Source organism: Cornus florida, unplaced genomic scaffold, assembly GCF_030987335.1.
Source record: "Cornus florida cultivar Cherokee Brave unplaced genomic scaffold, ASM3098733v1 CherokeeBrave_3.0.0_Hap2_Chr11, whole genome shotgun sequence".
NCBI lineage: Eukaryota > Viridiplantae > Streptophyta > Magnoliopsida > Cornales > Cornaceae > Cornus > Cornus florida.
The window spans coordinates 49307817-49328022 of NW_026775581.1; the positions used below are offsets into that span (position 1 = coordinate 49307817).

The 20206-nt window shown below is 34.3% G+C and overlaps 1 protein-coding gene across 2 annotated transcripts; it reads right to left on the minus strand.

The window, feature by feature from the left end:
* Nucleotides 1-946: 946 nt before the first annotated feature.
* Nucleotides 947-19129, minus strand: LOC132286611 (ubiquitin-conjugating enzyme E2 2-like). Of its 2 annotated transcripts, none has more exons than XM_059788972.1 (6): nucleotides 18924-19129; nucleotides 18099-18232; nucleotides 17933-17958; nucleotides 7308-7397; nucleotides 7115-7203; nucleotides 947-1410 (listed from the first exon to the last, which is right to left on the minus strand). In XM_059788972.1, exons 2-6 carry the CDS (start codon nucleotides 18221-18223, stop codon nucleotides 1282-1284), a joined length of 459 nt encoding a protein of 152 aa, XP_059644955.1. In that variant the 5' UTR covers nucleotides 18224-18232; nucleotides 18924-19129; the 3' UTR covers nucleotides 947-1281. The 2 variants fall into 2 exon arrangements, with proteins under 2 accessions (XP_059644955.1, XP_059644956.1); XM_059788973.1 differs by lacking the exon at nucleotides 18924-19129 and adding an exon at nucleotides 18728-18851.
* Nucleotides 19130-20206: the final 1077 nt, after the last annotated feature.

The following is a 20206-nucleotide window of genomic DNA, read 5'->3' on the forward strand; positions in this document are numbered from 1 at the left end:
TTTCGGAGACCCGTGGTGAAAAGTTACTCAGCATTGGTTGTAAATATTTTCAACTTTTTGTTAGTCTCGAGTCTCTGTTTTTACTTGCGAGTTGGTCTGACTTGCGAGTTAGTTTGAAAAAGGTCTCATTTATTAATCATAGTTTGCAGTTGCGTTATTGATCGCAATAATAGTGTAACGGATTTGGATGAATATTGATGTAAACCGACTGAATTGACTAGTTCATAAAGGTGTGTATGGTATTGGATCTTTAAAAAAAGTTATGTATCGGTCGATACGTTGAATCATGTTATCAACACTAAGTCCTTAGTTTTTTCCTTATTTTTTTAAAGTAGAAGATTGATGATTCAAGTGGTGTGCTAGTGTATTTGTCAATGTTAAAAAAAAAAAAAAAAAAAAAATTAGTCTCATTTATTAGATATAAATTGTGTCCGAGTCTGGTGATTGGTAAATGAAGGAAAAATTATTTTCAAGTAACTAAATTAATATTGTCACACAAGTTATACACCTACACATTCAATTCCAATTTCATTGAGTTGTGGATTCAAGTAGTAATTTGAGTTTGCGGAGTTTCTCCTACTAAATGTAATTTGTAACTCATTTTTACAACTTTTCAAAGCTGTGATTAGTTCTTCCAAAAACTAGATAATATTTCTTTGTTAGCATTACTATCATTTTTTTTATAAAAAAAAAGGAACTGAACATTTTCTGAAAAGATTGTACGCAACTCCGCAAAAGGAAGTTGCTATAGGAAATTAATCAAGGTAAATTGTTATGAATGAAAGCTTCGTTTGTTTAGATGTAAAATATTTTTCAAAAAATAAATTTTTTATTTTCTGAGTTGTCATAAAATATTTTACGTCAAAACAAACGGAGTTGATACTACGCTTATGCACGCCACATAAAATGTTGTTAATAAAAGCATAACATCATTGCCAATGTAATCTTTCGGGACAAAGAGAGCCTTGATCACTGTCATCAAATTGCATTTTGAAGGAATTTATAGTAATTGGAATCAAAACAGCAGAATTTATAGCAGCAGGCAAGTTCATTACATTTCAAGGCAAATCAATACGTGGAATTTAAATTTACACAAGCTTATCAAGTGCAGCATATCATAATTATATCAAGATAAACAGCCCTACCAGAAGCAATAGGAAGGGGAGCAATCGTTTCTCATACTATAGGTAAAAAGTTTGCATAATAGTTCTTGGAGAGACCGCGACAAGCCCACAAGCTCCGGGAGACTGGGGACGGCCATACAAGAGCACCGGCCGAGAATCAGTCTGCTGTCCAACTCTGCTCCACAACCTCCCTTACTCTACGGTTGTACTCTCTTTTGCTCTCGCTAAACATCCGAGCAGCTTCCGAATTTGCAGGAGAGTTAGGGTTTGGATCACAGAGCAGTGACTGCAACAGATTATAGAAGGTTAGTGCATCACGTGAACTAAGCTATTCAAATACTGGTGGTCTACAAAATAATACTCTAATTCACAAAATGATCAATGATGTAGCAGAAAGTAAACATCCCTACGATCGTAAGTTATATATCAAATTTCTCCCCCCAAAGTCGTGTGAAAGTAAAAATGTGGCAAATGTTTCTCTTTCCACCTAATACTGTGTAATCTTTTGCCATTTCTCCCAAAAGCAGGTAGTACCTACTTCTTTAAAGTACCAATTGAAGGATAAACCACTACTGTCCCCCGCAACCCCAACCATAAAAAAATCTGTATTTTAGGTGCCGGAAAGTAAATATAAGGATTTATGTTGGGAAAACCTCAATATTGTAATGCTTGCAGCACAAATAAACAAGTACTCTGTCGATACCACATCTGTTCACATTATAAACTCAAAAAATCAATTGAAAGACGAAAATTTTGCAAAAATCTTGTGGAAGTTGTCATAAAATAAAGTGGCCTCTCCCAGTCTACAAGTAATTTAATGAAATTTCTTTGCAACATTCCAAAGACTACAAAAAAATGAACTGATCGTCAAGCCAGAGAAGCAACAGTCTTATCAAGTGGGACCAGTGGTTCAACAAGTCAGACCATAGAGTAAAATTCAATATTGAGTCCCTATCAATTGATAAATTGAGTTTAGCCAATACATCATTAATAATGAACACTGCTCAAATTTTGCTATATTTTTTATATGGGTTTTCCATCCTTTTATTTGATTGACATTTTAAGATACATCCCATAATATGGCACGTCACCCAAAAGGAATGAGGTAGAAGGATAATAATACTTGCGCAAAACAAAAAAATTATTTTCTGTTTTACTTTGTAACTCTTACTTTATTTTATTTTTCCTAAAATTGACTGACGATATGGAATTAAAAAATCACTAGTAAAATTATAGGGGTGCAACTTGGGCTGGTCCAACCCGAGCCCAACCTCAACCCGGCTTCGGGTTGGGTTGTGGCCTTAACTCAAATTCGGGCTTCAACCCATGAAGCCCAACCCAAACAATGGGTTAGGCCCCTCTCTCTCTCTATCTCTCCACACTAATACTAACTGTCAATATATATTTATATATAAGGGGACAAAAAATCTAAAGTTCAAAAATAATTAAACAAGGAGAAGATTTGGGTACCAACAACTAGTATCACAGGATAAAAATTAATAAGCACAATAAATTGGCAAGAAATAGACCTGAAAATTATTTTTCATAAAAATATGGGTTATATTTTTACTTTTATATATAGAAATTTGGTAGGCCTCTATATAAATATATATATACACACATATAACATATGTCAATATATATATATAAGATGACAATTTAAAATTCAAAAATAGTAAAACAAGAAGAAGATTTGGATACCATCAAAATATCAAAGGATAAAAACTAATCGGCTGGAAAAATCGGTAAAAAAATAGACCTACCATAAAAATATGGGTTATATTTATTTTTACATATATATAAATTTGGATTTCCAAAAATAATTTTTAATTTTAAAATTTTTTTTTTTGGTAGGCCTAATTTTTTTAAAAAAAAGAGAGTTCAAAATAGAATATGACCCCCAAAAAAAAAAAAAAAAATTCATTACCAAACAACCCTCTCTCTCTACATCAATTTTTTTTTCCCCAAATGTTCATCTCACAAACTGTGATTGCCATTATACTGGGAATCAAGGTCAAAGACCACACACAAAGACTTTGTTTGCAATCATAGTTGTGGTTTTGGCGGCAGTGACAACGGGGAATGAAGATGGCGGCAGCGGAGGCAGAGGTGAAGGAAGAAGGCTGCAGCAGCGGCAGAGGTGAAGGAAGAAGGCGGCAGCAGAGGCAGAGGTGGAGGAAGATAGAGTCGGCAGAGGAGGAGGAAAACGGCGTCGGCTTCATATATATAGATACGTATATATATGATTTGGAAGATAAAAAATAAAAAATATTGGAATTTTTTTTAAAATCTTGGGTTGGGTTGTGTTCGGGTCGAGTCCGAGCCCAACCCAAACACGCCTGGGTTTTGATAAAACCCACCAACCCAATTTGAGCCCAATTTGTGAATTTAAAAGCCCAAGTTTCAAAATTTTCGGGCTAGGTTTGGGTTGGGCTGGGTTAGCCCGCCCAAGTTGCACCCCTACTGAATAAAGGTAGGCACAGGTTGGACTCTGGTCATTCAAACCGTTGGGTTGGTCTAGTTTTTATAATAGTGAACCCAACTAGCAAGGGACTGTTTTTTTTTATTTTAAAAAAACAAAATCAGCTATCTGGTTAAATGGAAGCAAGGAACCAGAACATCCCAAGGCTGAACTGAAAGCCTCGACTGAATTCAAATTTTCTGAAACTTTCTTAGTAAGTAATAGTTATGCCAAAGTAAATTTACGCCTAGAGTCAAAATGTTAAGGTCACTTTTTGTCCAGAGATCGGATGCCCACAAATTTACTCTCAAAAGGAGGATTTAAAATTAGTCAGTCCTATGCCCTGTTTTTTCTGATTCAAAAACTCTGAAATTTTCACTTATCAAAAATAAAAACTCTGAAAAAAGTTTGTTTCCTGTTGATATGGGATCATTATAAGGCCACTCCGCCCAGCAACTCTAGTGGTTTTAGTAATGGATTGGATTAATGATAATAGGAAGCAAAGCATACATTACATGATAAAATATATTACTTTTACAAGAAAAATAATTTTTTCATTGACATGAAATAAAACGGAGCCTAGACAAAAGTGTCTTTAGAAAGGGAATATCAAATCCTTTTCAAGTTGGGAAAAACACCACAAAATATAGAAAAATTAAATGGAATTCTTCCCATAACTAGGTTAATAAGCATAACATAAGAATTCATAGATGAACTCAAGGGTTCATGTAACATATATTACTGTAAATGGCTTTGTTGATTTAATATAATTCAATTCTTCATCAACATCATCATCATCATTCTTGCCTTAAATCCATATGAACGGAGTCAGCCATACGAATTCTTTATTTCTAATACAAAACCATCTTCTATAATATTTAACCTTTTAAATCATTTCTAATGATTTAATCCCATGTTAACTTCATTTGTCCTCGCTATCTCCTACCATCTATGCAAATTTGTCTCCCTCTTCTTACTAGAGTATCTATCGATCTCCTTTGGGTATGTTTATACCATCTTAGGCCTTATCTTACCATAAATAGTTGCACTCCTTATTTAGGAAAAAAATAGTCGCACTCGTTATTTCTCCTTATTTTTCTCTGACATTTTGATTAGTAACCCTATCTTTTAAAGTGACCCCTATCATCCACCTTAACATTCTCATTTCCGCTTCATGAATTCTTTGTTCCTGTTTCTTTTCTAAGCACAACACTCTGAACCACAAAAGATAGTTGGCCTAATAACTGTTCGATAATAGTTTCCTTTTTATTTATTTGTTACTCTTTTATCTCATTAAATCTTAGTAGTATATCTCCATTTTGTCCCGCCTGCTCTAATTCTACTAATTATATCATTATTTATCTCAACATCTTTTTGTATTACTGACCCTAAGCATCGAAAATGATCACTTTGGATAACCTTTTGGTTTTGAAACATGATCATTATATTATCAATATCGGACTCTTTACATAATTTGCATTTTCTATATTCCATTTTGGTCTTAATTTTTTGATCTTTTGATTCTAATGTGTTCCTCCTCCACCAGAAGTAAAGCAAAGAGAAGTTTGTTTTGAAATTCTTGTTGTAAATATATTCCTGTGGCTGATATGTATAGTTTGAGGGGTCGGGTCGACCATTTCTAATTTTGTTGCTAAATTTTCCTTAGAAGTGTCCAATAGCACTATGTCATCGACAAACAACATGCACCATGAAATTTCTGCTTGAAAATTTTTGTGATTTCATCTAATAATATTGTGAATAAATATGGACTTGGTGCAAACCCCTGGAATCTGTATTATATAACCCTTTCCCATAATTTCATTGAATGACTCATTAATTTAATTTGTCAATAATTGTTTTTGTAAGTAGGTACTATTGTGCTTTTTCTCCACTCATTTGACACCGTTCCCTCTTTTAGAATATTGTTTTTTCTAAGAAATAAATTTCACAATCATTCAATTCCTACTTTGCTTAATGTTCTCCATGCCTCTAGAGGTATGTTATTCAGCCCAACTGCTTTATCCTTTCCCATCTTCTTAATGTGTCTTCTACTTCTTAATTGTTGATTTTCTTTACTTTAAATTCATTATTTTTTTATAAGTATATTAAATTCATTATTTTCACTTCTTATCTAGGATTCTAGGGTATTCCTCATTAAGTGTCAAAAATAATTTTTACATCATACAAATGTCTCTATCCTTCACTAATATTTTATGGTCCACATCCTTAAAATATCTAATTTGATACATGTCCCTAATTAATTTATCCTACCTTTGCTAATATAAAAATAACTTTTTCACCCTCTTTCGAGTCTAGTTTTGCATAAAATCATTTATCGCATTTTGTTTTGCTTTTTATTACTATTTTCTTAGCTTCATTTTTCAATCCCTTATTGTTTTGCCTCCATGGGATGCTGAAAAGGTTGTACAAGATATGGGTCTAAAGTTTAGTATTATTTTGTACATAATGGTCGCTCCTATTCTTGAACCAGCATTCATGCTTAGCGATTGGGCTTTTACCATCTATGATTTGACATGGACATGAGACATTGACATGACAGCTTCTAATTTTAAGAATTGGATATAGAGATATAGATCAAATTTCATTTTAATAATTTTTTTATATGTTCTATCATTTATTTGATCTTCAAAATCTATGGTCAAATATTAGCCAGGTTTACCATTATATGCATGTAATTTTAAGGACAAGAGTACATTTGCAAAGGCTGCCACAGCTGGGGTTACAATAAAATATTATATTCCAAGAAGTGGACTAAAGAATATAATAGAATTAGCGATTATAAGTTGAATATATTTTAAGTCGCCGTTTCTTATTAAACAAATCTAGGACTTAAGATTCCTCATAGGGCTCATTTATAGAAAAGGCCCTTTGGGCTCAAAAACCTTAAATGGGCACCACTTTGACATTGCAGATAACTCAAAGGAGACTAGGAGAGGTAGAAGCAGCAGAATCACAATGGAGAAGGTAGGGTTATATCTTTTTACCAGTTACAACAGCTCTCTCTCTCTCTCTCTCTCTCTCTGGCGGTTTTTACTTCTCTCTGACTATTTTTTTCTTCTTTCCCTCTTCTAACACAGGAGAAATGGCTGGAAGTCTCAAAACACGTTTTGGCATGTGTGTCCATGATAAAACATGTCAAAACGTGGCACACCTGTAGTAGGACACTGCCCCAGAAATCATAGGTTGCAATTGTAACAATCAGTTTCCACTAATTCTATTTCTATAGATTCTTCTAATGTACCCATACGTCTTGGCAGCCACAGCTATACTTGTCCTCAGCCAGATATATTTCCAAAAGATGCTGTATACATACCCATAAGAACGATGCGGTGTACGTGACTACGTGTGTCTAAGAAGGATGTGTTGGGAATAGATAACTGACAATTCAGCTATTATTGTACAACTACCCAAATTTTCAAAAGTTTTAAGACTGAAAACAGAAGAAATAACTTACGCAACAAATTTAATTCATTTTTCTAAAAGACAATATTCAGATAGTCCAAGTTACCTGGACAGATGTAAGTATAGCTGCTACATCATATATTGGACTCCACTGATTTTGTAGAATATCCAGACATATACTTCCATCCGCATAGACTGATCAAATTCAGACATAAATTTGTAGCAACAAACCAGCAAAGGTCATATTCAACACAATTTGGAACTTAATATGAAACACCCAAGAATCTACACCAACTTACTGTTTGGGTGGAACATTCTGGAGACAAATCGCACTATTGGTGGCTTGTTTGGATAATCCTCCGTAAACTGAAGTGTCAACTTGAACGTACCTGAAGTACTCAAAGGTCATTTTTTGGAGATTTAAATTGCAATATCAGAATATAAGGAAAAACAAGCATACTGTTTCATAAATATATAAAAACTGAAAATGTTGGAGGAGTAAAGAAAAGAGCCCAAATAGGGAAATTGCTTCTTATTGTGATGTTATGCTCATAATACCATAGAGGTCAAGATCGCAGAGCCTTAGCAAAATCATCAAAGCGAACTCCAGTAGACTAACGACATTGTTTTAGCAACACAAAGCCCATTAAAAGTTGAATATAACTTCCAACATAGGCGTGAAAATCCTAATCATTATGGCACAAGGCTTGCAAACCAATGATCCCTAATTATCTTATCTACTAAAGGATGCATGGATGCCTATTCAAAGATATGACAGAGATGCAGACGCTACAATTTTTTAAAAGAGGACAAACACAGTCATAACTACAAAAAAATATCCTAAGAGGTGTCTTACGGATGCCCCATGGGATGCGTTCCCCCGGAAGTTCTAAGGCCCCCCTCAAGGTGGCCATCGTTGCATGGGCCTCTGTTTTTGGAAAGATCTTGACCCAGGATAATCTTAAGCGGAGGAGATACGTTTTGGACTCTTGTATCATGTGCAAGAGAGACCAAGGAAACGGCTGACCACCTTCCTTTACATTGCCCAGTGGCACGGGATTGTTAGGTTTTGATGTTAGATTTGTTTGGGGTTCAGTGGGTTATGCCCAGGTCTTCTAGAGGCTTGGTTGAGGCTTTGGAGAAGTTGTATAGTGGGGGCCCAAGCTCGTGATTTCTAAAGGGTCACGCCTTTGTGCATTTGGTGGTGTTTATGGCTTGAAAGTAACATGAGATCCTTTGAAGGACAGGAGAATCATATTGGCGCTTTGAAGTTCTCCATTATTAGTACTCTTTTTTGCTGGGTTCTAGGGAGAAATTGTAAATCCATGGATGAGATAGTTGACTCTTTGGACCCTTTGAGAGTTTAGAGGCCCTATTTCATCTTGTGTAGCTTTTGAGGGATGTGTTCCCCTTTTGAAGGCTTCTTAATACAATTTTACTTATAAAAAAATAATAATAATGATAAAATAAAATGTTTATCCTGCTGCTTTCACTTCTTTTTCTTCCCCTCCTTGATCAAGACTCCCATTTGATCTCAATTCATTATTTTATTTGAAATGACAAAATTTTCATATAACTTTATAAACATCCTTACCGTGTATTTTTTAATTCTATTTATTCCCTACATTAAAATGAGAAACAGATATTTCTTTAAGAGTCTGGCAAGTTCAGCTACATTGGCCAATTGTTGGCCAAGTTTCTGAAACAAAAAACTTAAGTTCAAAATTTTGGACACGAGGGCTTGAAGCGTTTGTGCCATTTAAACCACTGCAAGCCACGGAAACACAAAGTCAAACACAACAATCTAGACCGAATGGTTACTCTAGCTGAGCGATCTAAAAAGAATGTTTTGTGGCAAGCCAGTAACAATTACAATATGTTATTTTTTTAAATATACATGGTAAATGCAATTACAACCTACCAAAGGGGAGGAAATATGAATACCAATTGCAATATGGCCTTATTTTATGTATACAACTCTACCAATGATATGTTCCAAGTCTTATCCTTCACACAGCTGCTCCCCAAAATGAAGAGAGGAGGAGGGTCACAGAAGGCAGACAATCAGCCTAAAACCCATGGTCCATCCTATAAGACCTCAGTCTGATGACAAAAGGATTCTTGTAGCCACCCCAAGAGTTAGGTTAAGGCATTGTTGAGTTGAACAAAAAAAAAATTATGTTTATGCAATTTATTGAAAAGTCAACATAACAATAAAGAACCTGGGGTTGCAAGCAAATTAATCTTAAAAATAATTATTTACCAGGGAAAAAATAATCACCAGGCAACAACATTCACATATAGATCTCAAACTGTGGTGCAATTAAGAAATCATTCATCATTCTGGATACATTACATATTCAAAAGATTTACAAAAAGGCAAAATGACATATATTGTAACATTTTGGGCAGCTTCAGACATCCCATGTAGATTGTAAAATTTTCAAGGGTAAAATAAAATGACTTCCCCTGAGATTTGGCCTAACTACAAGTGGAGAAAACTTTTGCCATTTTTTTTTTGCAATGACCCCCTTCTGATGGATTTGGTTACTTTTTTTGGGTGATTTTACCTTTCTACCCATATTATTTTATTATTACAAATAATAAAATATCTAGCTATATCAAATTACCATTTTGCCCGCTTACAATTTTTTTTTTCCCTTCCTCCGTTCCTTCCTTCACTCTCTCCTCTCCAGCTTCCACCACACCTCCCACCATGGCCACCGCAATGTCCAGAATGTCGCTGGAAAATCTTTTGGTCTCTGGACCGTTTTGGTAAGTTCTTGGTGTTTGTCGTGTGTGAAATTGGTTCTACCACACCGACAACGTACAGATTTCATAGTTTATCTTTATCTGGTTCATATTTTGCCGCATATTGAAATTTGGTCTGACTGGACCATACTTGTCTAACTAATTCTGATTTTTATTTTTTACTTTTTATTACAGTGACTAGTTGGGATTTAAGTCTTCCTCTAGACTAAAGTTGAACACCACAAAACAAACATGGTGTCAACGGACAGACACATATCTCCAACACCTGGTCGTTTCAATTCAAACCTCCTCTTCTCTTTCTCTCTCTCTCTGCTGAATACAAACAGCAATCTATATGTATGCATATAAATATATATTTTTATAGATCTGAAAATTAAATATATAAATATACATATATATGTGTGTGTGTGTGCATATGTACAGATCAGAAAATTAATATATACCTATTTACACACATATATATACATACATATTCATTATTCACAGACACGACCACAACCACCCGGAATTACGCCGCCGAACTTCTCTCTATCAACTCTCTCTCTATAAAGCAACAGACCCATTTGCTGCAACTTTGCTATTCATTCCCAAATACAGTAAACAGACCTAATTGCTCTTCATTTCTCTCTATATATATATGTATTCACATATACACATATATATGCATAAACATTACTCTATATATATATATGTATATAGAACTGATATGTGTATGTAAGTGAGATTTCTCAACTCTCATTTGATTTTGAATTTTGAGATTTCTATTGAAGAGGATGTATATATATATATATATATTCTTTTTTTTTCTTTTTTTTTTTTCTCTTATATTTTTGTGTTATACATGGGAATGGTGGTTCTGGAAGTGTGTGTGTGTGTGTGTGTGTGTGGGGGGGGGGGGGGGGGGGGGGGGGGGTTTGTTGTGGGAGGGAGTGAGAAGGGTATTTTTGTCGATTAAAACAAGGATTTTTTGTCATTTGGATGACACTATAAGGGTAAGATGGTTTTTCCCTTTTAGTTGATGAGCATTTTAGTCACCTCGACCAAATTTTCTGACAAAAAGGACCGAATTATGTACGAAGGGGAGGTTTTTTTCAAAAAAAGGGGCCAAATCTCGGGGGCATGCTGCCAAAAAATGCATAAGTTTCATCCTAGTGTAAATAGACCAAACCTCAGGGGAGGTCATTGTATTTTATCCAATTTTCAATGTACCATATACAGGTCATGTAAGACGCAAACATCAACAAAGTGATAAGAGAATAAATCAATACAAGTCCCCAAGGTTTAGGAAAGATGTTTCTAAGTGTAACCTACACCCCGCCCCATTCATAACCCTTTCAAATAACATGCACGATCCTTGACTATCAACCAACTTGGAGTTGATTTTTTACTACAAATAGCTTGAGGAACAAATTGAAATTTGTTAGGTTAATAGGAGTTAAGTTGGCTAATTCCGATACAAAAGCTTGAGTCTATATCTTTATGCTTTGAACACTTTTTAGACAATCTTTACTTATCACACAAAAAAAAAAAAGTCTACCTTTATGTAACTTTTAAATAGTATTTCCAAAAGTCAGGAAGAATAGTACTTGTCCAAGGGCATATTCATAAGTCAAAGTTCTAACCAAGGGCTAAAAAGTAATTGCAACTTTCATATATGCTCTCACTAATTAATGTCCGTGTATTCATGCATTCATTCAATTAGGATTTCTTAAAATTTCGTACTTTGATAAATAAAAATCCTCTTTGAAGTGCATAAACATATTTTCAGAGTTTTTACCAAATAAAATCCTAATTCTAAAATTGATGACAGATCCATCGAAGGCCACTGGCCATGTGTTGATTGATCGACACTTGACTAGATCGAGCCAAATCTGCACAAATTCAATTTCCAAATAAAAATGAATCTCTTTTTAACCTAGTCTTTATAGGCTTCTAAGTACTATATAAAGACCAGATATGTTCAGAAAAAACTATGCAAGCAATATTCAACTAATTCAGAGCATGCATAGAGCATGTGCATTCTTCAGTACAATCTAGCAATTTTCTGCTGCATTTCTTTCTTTCATATGTTTTGAGGTGTTTATCATTAATTTGTTGTGCTTCTGGAATTACCAGCACTAAAGATCAACAATACTTCGAACATAATCTTGGACGACTAGCTATGGAGAGCAATTTGATAAATGAAAAGTTGATTGTGTGGATGAGTGGATCTGTTGATGAAGTAGCTACCTAAACAATCGAGTGGAGAGTTTAATGAAAGTCTGTATGAAGAGATAACAAGGGGATTTCTAAGGTCCAAAAATCAGGTTAACCTAGTTGTAATATCTCTCTCACACAGTGAATTGATCTGCCTGGACTTATGTCTGGTGGTTTTCCCACAAGGGGATTCATATTGTGAATGCTTCCTTTACTTTTATGATTTTACATATCTTGATCAAGATGAACAGTTTAATTTACATGCTTTCTAATTAATTGATTTTTGAATTTTTTGTTATATCTGTTTAAATTAAAAGAATAGTGAAAAAAAGTTAAGTGAGCAATTAAAGAATTCACCCTCCCTCTAGGTCTAGATCACAGCCTTACACTTACCCTAATCAGAGCCTAGAGCTAGGTCTAATCCCTCAAAATTAATACTCAATAGGTGTTGCATGTATAAAAAGGTTGAAGAGATAACCAACCAATTGGTTTTGTATGCCCTAGCATAGCAAATTTAATGGATTGTAGAAGACATTTTCTGTCCAATTTATAAATCTGTGTTATGAGATGCTTTCTATATAATTGGTGAATGATGTGTATTTGGTTGATTCGGTATTTGAATCAAGCTGTCCCCTTGACTACGCAAGTAATTTATATGTATATGAGGGCGTTCATATCCGGGATATATAAATTGTGGAAATTGCATTACCATAAATGGTTCATGGTCGGTAATAAAGGATGGACACTAAGAGATGAACCGGATCTAGGATAAGGTAAGTAAATTGTGAGACCGTTATAACAATTTGCTCCTTATCACCGTCATGGTGAATGACTCTCATGACTCTCAAGCATGAGAGAGGTATAAACTCTTTTATTTATTGATAGTTGGTTTGATCTATTCGGCGGGGTCCATAGGGTCTAAAGACCGGTACTTTGGGTAACTATTACTTGGTAGCTTGGAAATATATTCTCAAGATTTGCATCGGTGCTATTAAATTTATTTTGACTTGATTAATATGATCAAGAGAAATTTGGAGGCCTCCGTGATTTTGATAAAAATGATTTTTATATATTTATTTATTAAATATATTATTTTATTACGTTGTCAAACGGAAAATAATCAAGGGTGGCTATTATTATCCGATAGCCAAATTAAGCATAGAGGGGTCATTACGCAAATTGACATCGTGGAAATCACCATTCTAAATGGAGAGCAATTAATTCACTATAGTGGTATTCGAATTACTTAATGGGCTAGTTGAATTAGGTTAAGAGAGGTTAACCGGGTCAATTATTAGTTCATTGAAGCCATGGAGAAAGTGAGCCCAAAAGATCCTTACCTATACCCCCATTCAAGCTCATCAGAAAAGTAAAAGACAAATGAATTGTAATGGATGATAGAAGCATCCCATGTGCTTAGTTGGATTGATACAACCACTCTTGGTTGGTTGTAGGAGTTGATTTTTCCACTCCAAGAAACCAATATAAAAAAGAGTTGTACAGAAATTTATATGCAATGTGATGACCAATACGTAAGGCATTTTGTAGAGAGAGAAAGTGTAAGACAAAACCTATAGATATACTCTCTCTATATCCATCTCCACTACCACTTCATCTCTAGGGTTTCTTTTACATCTCTTGATCCCACCACCAATGGCTTGAGGGGAATTCATTGAAGAGGTCATATGGGTGATTCTTAAAGGCAATTTCCACCATTAAAGGCTTGGATTAAATGTTTTAAGGAGACAAAGAGAATTCTCTTGGAATCTACAATTGTGCACATGGATGATGTCATCGCTTACCTCACATGAGCTCTAGAATTTTTTTAGGAAATGCTAGATGATATGTGAAAGCTCTTATCCATGGCTATTGTTTTATTGTCTTCTACATTAATATTTTATATTCATCATGCATAGATCCGTGAATATATTTAATGGTTTAATTTAATTCATTAAATTATGAGAAAGACTTGGGCATTGACTTCTAAATTAGCACGATTCTACGATCCTAGACCTCCAAAACGAGTAAAATCGCATGTAAATACTCCTTTGGGTAGAATCGTAAGATTCTACTGATTCTATACGATTTTACCGTGTGCCTTGTTTGGCCCTGTTTTTTGGGGCTAATACACTGTTTTGATGGGTTGAACTCTTTTAATAAGAAAGCCCAACGATCTTGAGGCCCAAAACATTAAAGATAAAAATGGAAAAAATAATAATAATAAAGCACAAAACACTTGAGCCCTATTTCAGAATTTCAGACAGCTGCTCTTTGATATAAAGCCTTCTCAGTTCCCACGAATTGCTTTGACACTCGACACACTCCAAATTCAGCTGCTCTTCAACATCAAGCCTTTATTTGGTTTCTTGTTCAGTTGTTCCTAATTGATTTATGCATGGGTATTTCTTGTTCAGTTGTACCTTATTTTGTTAATCTGTTCTGTTTCTGTTTTTGGATATATATTTGTTAATTTTGTTCAGTGTATAATGTTTATGTTCATAATAATTCAGTAATGCATGTAGTCAGTAGCATTATACATAAAGTAGGAATTCTTTATAAGTAGCAATTCTTTTTTTGATAAGTAACATCTAATAAGTTATAATTCATATATAATTGAATTGATATTAAAAGTTTGAAACTTAATTAGTTGAATTATTTGGATATATTAGTAGCACTACATTCTCTTATATATTATATTTGGAGTGGCTCTTTTATACAATTTTTTGGGTTTTGGACTTATTCTTGCTATATTTTAGTCATACAGGTTAGTTTGAAACTTTTTTCTACTAGTTTGGTAGAATCTTACGATTCCGATTCTACGGAGCCCGCAACGATCCTACGTAGAATCCGGATTTTAACAACCTTGGTATTTTCATCAAACCCAATTGATCTACACATGAACACATCTACGGTGTTTAAACATGCTTCCACTTAATTTTAAAAAGGCCATTTCCCAACAAACGAAGGCCATGGAGTTTTGTGTTGTAAGCCCCGCTCCCACTCGATATTTACAAATTCCGGTTCTAGAGTTTTTTTATTTAAACTACATTCATAATACATGCAACAATGATTTAATCTAATCCCCATTAAATTTAGACATCATTGGGGCTTGCCACGACTTTTAATAATAAATTAGAGCCGATTTTCAAAAATAATTTTGAAAAGAGTGCATTTGTCATTTCCCAAAACCTCCAATTTAATTTAAAGGTCAATGCCCAAGTCTTCTTCATAATTTAATGAATTAAATTAAACCATTAAATATATTCATCGATATAAAATATTAATTCCTTACATTCACATGAATATAAGTAGAAGACAATACAACAATAGCCATGGCCCATGGATAAAGAGCTTTCACATATCATCTAGAATTTCCCAGAAAATTCTAAAGCCCATGTGAGGTAAGCGATGACATCATCCATATGCACAATTATAGATCCCAAGATAATACTTTTTGTCCCTTCAAAACATTTAATCCAAGCCTCCAATGGTGGAACTTCAAGATCGAAGCCTCCAATGGTAGAAATTGCCTTTAAGAATCACCCATACGACTTCTTCAATGAATTCCTCCCAAGCCATTGATGGTGGGATCAAGAGATGTAAAAGAACCCCTAGTGATGAAGTGATAGTGGAAATAGATATAAAGTATATGTACAGGTTTTGCACTACACTTTCTCACAATACGAAATGCCTTGCGTATTGGCCTTCACATTGTATATAGATTTTTCTACAACTACTCTTTTATATTGGTTTCTTGGAGTGAAAAAATCAGCTCCTAAAACCAACCAAGAGTGGTTGTATCAATCCAACGAAGCACATGGGGGTGCTCCTATCATCCACTACAATTCATTTGTCTTTTACCTTTCTCATGGGCTTGAATTCATTAGTGGGGCTATGGGTGAGGATCTTTTGGGCTCACTTTCTTCATGGCTCCAATGGACTAATAATTGACCCAGTCAACCTCTTTTGACCCTTTTTTTAATCCTAAGCTAGGCGTTCTACCAACTAGGTTACTCTGTAATGCCCAATTCAATTGACCTATTAATTAATTCGAACACCACTATATAGAATTAACCACCTCCCTCATTGTTAGATGGCGGTTATGGCGTGTAGTGTTTTCTTCGTTTAGAGTAATCTGGGCTATGCCCTGGACTGTGAGAGATCTTCTAGGTTGCTGGAGTGGTGGCTGTGTTAGTTAAAGATTTCAGCATGCTTGGCATGTTGCACCTTTATGTCTCAAGAGGAGGATGTGGTAGAAACAAAAAAGCATTCTTTTAAGGATGTGAAGAGGCCCATTTATAGGATCATTGAGATGATGTTAAGCACTTCATCTCTGTGTTCATTTGAAGATTAAAATGAAGTGTCAATTTGAACATACCTCAAGTACTCAAATGAAAAGTTTTGTAGATTTAAATTGTGAAATCAGTACATAAGGAAAAACAAAGTATACTTTTCATATATATAAAGTTTGAAAACATTAAAGAGTGAAGAAAAGAGTCCAAATAGGGTGATTGAGTCTTTTTTTTTTTTTTTTTTTGATAAGGAGTAAATAAAAAGACGTTCAAAAGGGGAACGTATCCCAATTACAGAAATGGAACCGGGGACTAAGGCCCCAAAGAATCCAAGAAAATAATTAAATCATTGGAAGAGGAGCAAGAACTCCTCTTGACATAAACGTCCTATTTTGATTCTTATGCTCGTAATACCACAGAGGTCAAGAAATAAATCGCAGAACCTTAGCAAAATCACCAAAGCAAACTCCGATAGACTAACAACATTGTTTTAGCAACATAAAGCCCACGAAAAGTTGGATATAACTTCCAACATATGTGTGAAAGCCTAATCCTTATGTATGATTCTTATCTACTATGGAACACATGGACTCCAATTTAACATATGACGGACATGCCATTAGTAGACATTCTTAAAAGAAGAAGACAAAAAATCAATACACAACAGTTACAGATATAAAAAAATTATCCTGCTAGTTCTTCCACTCCTCGATCAAGACCCCATTTTATCTCAATATTTATATCATCTACCAACTATTAATTCCCTACATTAGAATGAGAACCACAGTGTCGATGGCAAGTCCAACTACATCCGCCAATTGCTGGCCATGTTTCTGAAATTGAGAACCTTAGTTCAAATTTTGGACATATCAAAGTGTTTGTGCCATTTAAAAACCAATGCAAGCAATGGTAACATAGAGTCAAACACAACAATCTAGACAGAATGGTTGCTCTGGCTGAATGATCTTAAGAGAATGTTTTTGAGACAAACCAGCTATAATTGCCATACGGCCTTCAAAGTTATCCTTCACACAACTGGTCCCTAGCCTGAAGAGGGGAAAGTTACACAAGGCAGACTCAAACTGTGGCGCAATTAAGAAATTATTCTCAATAATGGACACATCACATATTTAAAAAATCTGTTAGAAGATAAAATGCCTAACATCATGGATGGAACCAGCATTGGCCCAGTGCCCCCTCCCCAGAGGGCCCATGCTGGTCCACTGATTTATGTAAATAGAAGAAATCAATACGAGGTCAATAAGGTTTCCGGATGGCCTCAAATTTAAACAAGCAGCTATGGCTTGGCTGGCTTTTGGACAAGTGATCATAATATTTTTCCAAGCGTACAAATCCATGATTGATGTTTCTAAATGTAACCCTCGCCCCATGCATACCTCACCCATAGAAAAATGTTTCAAACCATGTATAAAACTCAACCTTCACCGCTCCTGCATGATTGCACCCTTCCAGTGCTTATTTATAAAACAATACACCTTAGTTATAAACAAAATCATGTATCACAATTAAATTGTATACTCAAATACAAGAAAAATAATATGAATGCAAGATAATACAGACAAATTCATGTATCACAGTTAAACAACCTCACACGTGAAACAACGTTATTTCAAACGAAAGTTTGAGTGCAAGAATCATCTCACCTCCATCCCACGGTGTATCATCAGGACTGCAATCCACACCAGAAAAGAAACCAGAAAATGGCTTATCCAACTATACTTCCACATACTATGGAAACAAAAATAAATAAACAAATAAACACAATATACCACAGAAATTCCTTCTTATGTACTTTAATCCAATTCTTACCCAAATATAACAGCATTCCAGAGCATTATATTGTTGTCTTGGGGTGCCCCGCTTATTCCCGCAGGAGGGTCTTGCTGCAACCGCTTGAAATCCCTCATCAGCCTCTTCCTTGAAGGAGTCGACATTGTTATTACCTGAATACTCCAAAAATAACACAAATGCAAACTGAAACAGTCTTCCAACCACCACTAAATTAAGCTACGAAAAAATTAAAAGAGACAACTAAAAAAAAAAAAAAGCAATACTTGATCATTATACAATCAAAAGCGTGTGAATTGTCTAATAAAATTAGGATCTTGTCTCAATTAAGCACTTGAAATGGTTGTATATCAAGCCAAATTCTTAGTAATTGTACCAGAAAAAAGATAAAATAGGGGGAACAAAAAAGAAAAGAGGTAACTTGAAATAACAATGATTCAGTAACATGGAAAGTACAATCAGGGTTTTGTTCATATTTCAGCATTTGTGCAGTTAAGTCCGCATTCATGTTACTGGTCAAGAAACTAGGGCAAACAGAATAAATAAATAAGTGGTTTTCATCTAATTCAGCACATGTACAGCTCTATATCAGCCCAAAATCACGCTAATAGAAACAAAAACCTCTCTCTATTGATAGGAGCTGAGGGTACCTTGATTTCCTCAACAAGCGGAGGAAAATTCAAGTGTGAATACAAGCCAAACAGAGCATAAAATTAGGGTTTTGTTCCCACCATCACAAAGATTAGGTCATTTCTCTATTTATCAAGATCTATCTTCAGAGACAAAGCTAGATATACATACATACATATATAATTATATATATACACAAATGAAAATCCATTTTACCTGTAAGCAGTTGGGATGGGAAACTTGTTGAATTATGGATAGATTCAGATTGAAAGCCCTAGAGAGTTTTAGAGAGAGAGAAAAATGGAGTTTGTATTTTATTGGGAGCAAGTGGTTGGATTGTTGTGTCTCGAGACCTGTCCCCACTCTCTGTCTCTCCTCTCTCCTCTCTCCTCACCGGCGCTGCATTCTGTTGTAGCTTAACTGACACACGTAACTAACATCCCTGTTTAGAATTGTACTTTATTTTTATTTTTTAATAAGTATTTAGAATTGTACTTACTCCACCAAAAAAAATATATACATATAGGATTGTACTTTCTATCACAGTTAATACTAACATATGAGTCTTATAATTTCATATTATAATTAATAATTAGTCTTGCTTATTTTATTTTTATTTTTATTTTTGTTTTATTTTTTCATTTAAGTTTTAAATTACTATTTTTTTCATTCATATTCTTGCTAAATAGAAGTAAAATTTTGTAATTTTAAATTTATTTAAGTTTTAGTTAATTGACTAATATTGCATTAATAGTAATTAGTTTAATTAAATATTCAATTCAAAAAAAGAGTAGTATAGAGAAACCAAACAAAAATTCCGGAATGGGCACCAACCAAATTTGACTGTCTTTGACACGCTATTAATTTAAAAAGGACATATATATTCTCAATATTCAACCTTGTCTTCAATATAAGGTTCTTTACTTTATCTCTGGCTCCATTCTCTTCCCTAATTTTTTTTTTATTTTTTTTATTTTCTATATCTAAAATTGGGTCTGAAATTCACTTCTCTCTCTCTAAAAATTTACTTAAATTTTATTCATTTTCTTTCTCTCTCGAAATTTACTCGACCTCTCTTTCTCTCTCTCTTTTGAAAAGATTAGAGTCAAATTTCAACCTACTAATTCAAAATTAAGCTATGCATAATGTTCAAATCGAAGTAATAGATCTTGAACTTAAATGGAGTAAAAGTGGATCAAACTAAGGTTTCGAAATTGGCCCTAGTAAAGTCGTGGAGATGGAAACTGCCATATTTAAAAATATGTATATACATGTATAAACCTACAATGATGGTGATGGTGACGGTGACGGTGATGGCAATGTTAAGAACAGAAACCCAACATTCTCTTTTCACGATATTTAATCAATATTTTTTGGCCTTGAATATTGTTATGTAACATAAGAAAGAGAATATTTTATACACTAGGTTGTTTAATACAAGTAGAATGTTGAATGAGTTTTAAGTAGCAAAACCACGTTGGATTAGGATTACCATTCGG